This window comes from Nicrophorus vespilloides, unplaced genomic scaffold, assembly GCF_001412225.1.
Source record: "Nicrophorus vespilloides isolate i.1.1-1 unplaced genomic scaffold, Nicve_v1.0, whole genome shotgun sequence".
NCBI classification, from domain to species: domain Eukaryota; kingdom Metazoa; phylum Arthropoda; class Insecta; order Coleoptera; family Silphidae; genus Nicrophorus; species Nicrophorus vespilloides.
Window position 1 is genome coordinate 60,045 of NW_017096188.1, and position 5,827 is coordinate 65,871.

The window sequence follows — 5,827 nt, forward strand, 5'->3', positions numbered from 1 at the left end:
GAGAACTAAAACACAACACGACCCCCCCCCAATTCAAATTAATAAATCACACTAGCAATTGTTTAATTTATTTTGTTGTTTGTTGTTGTTGTTCGCGCGCACTTGGTGTCGTTTCTAATTATTATTATTTTCTGTTTAATTTAACAAATCCTTTGATGAATAATTATTTAATATTATTGAAAAAAAAAACAAGAGTAAATAAATAAATAAACATATTGTATTATTATATGTGAATGAAATATATGTATGGAAAAAAAAATTATAATTGAGCCTCAGAAATATGGACGATGGTCAAGTTTTAAGAAAAAAAAAAAAGATGATTATATAATTGATTGATTGATTGATGAATAATACGATTTATATATTATATATGTATAGCCAATTGTTACATTTAGGTAGTTTTATCAATGTTTTTTGTAGTGTAATTGTAAATTCGAGATTTCCCTGCCAATGAGATATATTATATATATATATATGAAAAATATTGATAAACAAATGAAAGAAGTAAAGAAAAAAATGAATGAAGAAGATATATATATATAAAATAAACAAACAAACAATTTAAAAGAAAGGATCAACAAAAATCATGTTATCTTATGTGCGAATTGATTGAATGTAAAAGACAAATGAACGCTCATCTTCTACTACCACTAACTTCGGAGAGAAACAATTGCGAGATTGCTAAACAATTTGTATATAAGCAGGGTTGGAGAGGGTGGATCCCTTCACCCTAACTGTTTTGTTTTTGTTTCTTCTTTTGTTCTTTGCTGGGAGTTGCCGCCCTCTCTTCAAACCGTGTTGATTATTAATTATTATTATTGTTGTTCAATGATGATGACGAAGGTGAAAAAAAGTATATATATATAAAACAAATGAGAGACGCGATAAAAGTATTGATTGAAACCCTTTTAAACGTATTTGAGTTTAATAAAAAAAAATAATATGAAATTTTAATAAACCAGAAATTACACAATTTAACACGCCTTTCCAGAGGGTGGAGTTTTTTTCTTTCCTGTTCCCATTGGCAACAACATCCTGTAGACACACCCTATTATGTAACTCAGGTTGCATATAATTCTATTATTTGTTTACATTGAGAAATTAGTTAGAATTATATTTCTATTGAATTTAAGACAATAAACTAAAATGTAAGTTTATTTCAGTTTCATCTTTGAAATACAACTTGTAAATTATACAAATTTCAATGTGTTGCGTGAATTGTGTTGCCTATATCAATTGTATAATAGTTGCCTAGTTTTGAAAACGCTGCTGACTTCGTGCATGTTAATAATTACTGTCATTCCTCAGTCGTGTTTATTATTAACGTTCGTTTTTAATGAATTATAATTGCATTTCCCGTTTAATTAACTGCGTATAATTGTTTTTTTTTTGTTGTTTCTGCAACAAGTGTGTTGATTCTTTCATTTCTTTTCTTCTTTCACCCATGAAATTATGCAAACGGTATTAGTATGAGTGTTGGTTACTACACCCATGGTGAGTGTTGCTTTTGTTTATATATATGTTGCTGTTATCAACGCTGATTTGATCGTGATAAAAATTTTGCAGGGAGTTTGAGTGAGTCGGGTGTGATCAGCGATTGCGACGCCATGGCAGAGCTGGCAGCATTGCTGAGATCGGAGATTCCTGATGGCAGGAACAATCTGTCTGATAATCATGTCAATTTGGAGCGGGTGGCTGAGTATTGTGAGGCCAACTATTTCCAGTCGGAGGATAAGAAAGTTGCTCTGGAGGAGACGAAGAATTACACTACACAGTCGTTGGCCAGTGTGGCTTATCAGATAAACACTTTGGCGTACAACTTTCTGCAGCTGTTGGAGCTGCAGACTTCTCAGCTGGCCGAGATGGAGAGTCAGATGAATCATATTAATCAGACAGTGATGATACATAAGGAGAAGGTGGCGCGTCGTGAGATTGGAGTGTTGACTGCTAATAAATCTACGACTAGGCAATATAAGATTATTGCTCCGAGCAATCCGGAGAAGCCTATCAAGTATGTGAGGAAGCCTATTGATTATTTCGGTAAGTGCACGGATTCGTGTGTATAAACCCCTATTTTTAGCAAAGGTGGATTTTACAGTTTTGGATGATATCGGACATGGGGTGAGGAGCGCCAGCACGCCGCGTATCCAGAAGCAGAGGGGATCGAGTCAGGGCAGTATCCAATCAATTGGTGGAATGTCCACTAACTCTTCGATGGTTGGTCCGGCTCCTACGACGAAGCCGCCCACTCCGCCTCAAGTCACGAGAACCGGAAGTAAAGGTGCGTTTCTTCTTTGTTATTTTAAGATTTGTGTGTAATTATTTGTTTTTTTTTTTATATAGTTTCTGTATCTGGCGGTACTTTGAGCAAGGGTAGTCGCGAGTATAGGACGCCTCCGGCTGTGGCCCCGCCCCAGGTGCCCAGTCATTACGCCCCCAACTTCCCGATTGGTCATCCGAGACGCGGCGAACGCGGCGCCGGTTACAGCACGTTGCCAATGACGCAACCGCAGCACCAAGTGATGTCGCCGCCTCAAGTGGGTATGGTGCATCCAATGAGCGTGCAGCAGCAGCCGCATCCGCAAACTCCTCCTCCACCGCCGCCTCCGGGTAACACTGTGTACGCGGCGAACGATCATCACATGAGCATGCCGCCGCCCCCATCTCCTTTAGTGAATCAGGAGATGCCCGTACCGAACACGAACAGCTTGAGACATCATTCTCTAATGATGCCGCAGCATGGCCCTGTTCCGCACGGTAGTTTAGGCATGCACACGCTGAGCCACGCCCATCACGGTGGGCAGTCCCGATCGTCGCGCGGAGGCGGAGCCCAATCTCCACCGTTACCGCCGCCTCCACCGCCAGAAGATGAACACGAATCATTCGGAAGACCTAGAACGTCAGGCGTGATGCCAATCGTTCCAGATGAAGAGGATCTTCCCGGTTGGGTCCCCAAAAACTACATCGAAAAAGGTAATATAACAACCATACTAAACTAATTATAACCATTATATAATTGTTTGATTTCAGTTGTCGCAATTTACGATTACTACGCGGACAAAGACGACGAGTTAAGTTTCCAGGAGAGCTCCGTCATCTACGTTTTGAAGAAGAACGACGACGGTTGGTGGGAGGGCGTTATGGACGGCATCACCGGCCTCTTTCCTGGCAACTACGTCGAACCGTGCGTCTGATTGGATTCAGACACGCACTAAACTAGCCCCAAATTATTTAACTAATCCGCTTACGCTTTTTCCACCCCTAATTGTTGTTAGTTTTTTTTCTCTAGTTCCGCCCTGCATCCTCCCAGCTTCTTCCCCCAAATTTTGATATATTTGAATATTCGCACGATCTTCGCTCGCTGCATACATACAGGAGAAGAATATGTGTATTATTAGTCAAGTGAGTTTTAAATACCAGTAATCAAATCAAATTGTCGGCATTTGAAAGTCGAATCTAACAAATAGTAGTTAATATGCGTATATTATATAATTAGTATAAAGCGAATTAGGATATATTTAATATATTTTTTACTTATTAATGTAACATTATTAGTTAAGCGTAATCAAAAACGGTAAAAACTAGAAAAAAAAAAATATATATTCAGTATTTATTTTGTAATGGACGTTATATAAATATATTATATTTAATCTGCGGCTATCGAGAATGTATCCTATTTTGCACACTACACTATTCCCATCATCCCTATAATTTTATTTTAATGATCGAGATTAAAGTCTTTGGATTAATGTCCAGGCACAAAAGTATGGTTTCGTAATTAAATCTAATATTGATTTTGCTAATCGGAGATTAACCTCAAATTTATGAACACTATAGAGGCTATAAAAAAAATCTCTTTAATCGGTGATTTAAATTTGTTTGCATTAAGAATCGCGAACGCTTTCGAATCGAAAATCTTTTGTTTATTATTAATAACGAGATACTAATCTACGTTAATAGCTTTACGTTTTGTAAATAATGAAATCAAGTAAATAGTTCATAAATTCATTTGTAAATCAATGATTAATGAATGAACAACAGATTTTAACAACAGCTAAAGCAAATTTACAGGGCAAAAAAAGAAATAAACAAAACTTGTTTTAAATCTAGTTACCACGACTAAAACCGAGTTTTCACAAATCGAAGTTTTAGATTTTTTTGTTTTGCAAAAACTTTTCGCCTGCACCAACTAGATTTTTCGTTCGGATCCAAATAATATCGTTGGGGAAATTTATGCGGTTAGTTTTTAAGGGCTAAAGTAAAGTTTTCTTCCCCTATTGTTGTGTTCACTTGACATCTCTCGACGTGTTTGTAAAGTTATCTATCTTTGTATAGAAAAATTACAAAAAAAAAAAAAAGAGTTGTAGTTTCTGTTTGGAAATCGAATCACGTTCGGCGATTGCAACGTTTTCAAAATTATAATTTGATGTAATACTTAATGAGATTCAACGTAGTCAGGTAGATTTTTATTTTTTCGGTTTTCATGTAGAAAACTAAATTTTTCCGTCAACGATTTGTATTTAAAGATAAAAAAATCAACAAAAGACGAAAACTAAAATTTAATTTCCTTTTCATTTGTTTTTTGGTACATCTATATTGTTTAAAAGAAAATCAACATTTAAAACGTGCTTTTTTTTATTTGTTTTTTTCAGTTTCAAAGATGATTCGAATCGTGTTTTGTTAAAATGGAATTTAACAATTTTTTTGTTAATTTTTAACATTGGTTTTAAAAATAAGTAAAATTAATTGGATTGACGTTTTTGTCAATTGGTTTTCATTTGTTTTTGGTTAATGTAACTTCTTGACTTAAATCAAGTGTGTATTTAGAAATTGTTTTGTATGGTTGTTGGTATTGATTTTTCATTTGTTTCGGTAAGAGTTACTTGATTTTAGTAATAAGTAACAACATTTGAAAAATGTATATTATTGATTTTTTTTTTGTTTTCAATTGCAGATATTTGAATAAGCGTATTTTGAAAATTTAAACATTGATTTGTTAAATGCGTTTTTTTATTTTCAGTTTTACAAGAGTAGAACTTCTAATGAGAAATTAACAATTTATTAATTTAATATAAGGATTTAATGATTTCAGTTATTTTCAAAGTTGAGGTAAGTTTTTGTAATTATTCTGTTAATAAAAAGACTTTGATTGTTTCGTAAATTGAAGATGTGAATGGACATTGTTGATGAACTCCATGTATGTACAAGAAGGAAGACGACAAAGGAAAGCAAGCAAGATCATGCGGTTGATGGTGGGCGTTATACAATGAAGTAAACAGCATCGGCCAATTAACTATATTCACTAGATTCAGGGTCAACGCGCGAAAGGTACGAACGTCGTGTCCGGTCGAGAGGTTTCGCTTCGAATGGTACGTATGGTAATGGTTGGAATAAAAAGTACCATCATCGTCATCATCATCGTCGAACATATGAGCACAAGGGGGATGATTCCACCACAGCCGCCTTCGACGTCGACCGGTCAGCGCCGCCGCTGATCCATCCGTCTCCACGCAATCCGTACCTGCGGTGGGAGGAAGGCCAGTTGCGTTCGCGGAGTCGTCCTGCGAGGAGGTGCTTGATGCGCGCGCTTTCGGCGTGGAACACGCGTTTTAAAGGATAACAACAACAATAACAACACACAGTAGAAGTGCGAAAAAGTGAAGTGATGCCAAAGATCGACAACAGTGCAATAAAAGAATCAATTGAATCCTTCAATATCGGCGACCCATCATCATCATCCTCCTCGATCCGACGATGATGATGAGAGTCGAACCGAGGAGAGCCAAAGAGTATTCGCGCTGTGATGCAACGACACCCTCGTGTCTCT

At 36.5% G+C, this 5,827-nt stretch overlaps 1 protein-coding gene across 2 annotated transcripts; it reads left to right on the forward strand.

Annotated features, from left to right (window-relative positions):
• Nucleotides 1-1,378: 1,378 nt before the first annotated feature.
• LOC108569961 (abl interactor 2) lies at nucleotides 1,379-3,587 on the forward strand. 2 transcript variants are annotated; one of them, XM_017931748.1, is made up of 5 exons: nucleotides 1,379-1,494; nucleotides 1,567-2,040; nucleotides 2,081-2,281; nucleotides 2,344-2,973; nucleotides 3,031-3,587. In XM_017931748.1, exons 1-5 carry the CDS (start codon nucleotides 1,470-1,472, stop codon nucleotides 3,192-3,194), a joined length of 1,494 nt encoding a protein of 497 aa, XP_017787237.1. In that variant the 5' UTR covers nucleotides 1,379-1,469; the 3' UTR covers nucleotides 3,195-3,587. The 2 variants fall into 2 exon arrangements, with proteins under 2 accessions (XP_017787237.1, XP_017787238.1); XM_017931749.1 differs by having other exon boundaries at nucleotides 2,099-2,281; nucleotides 3,031-3,586.
• The last annotated feature ends 2,240 nt before the right edge of the window (nucleotides 3,588-5,827 follow it).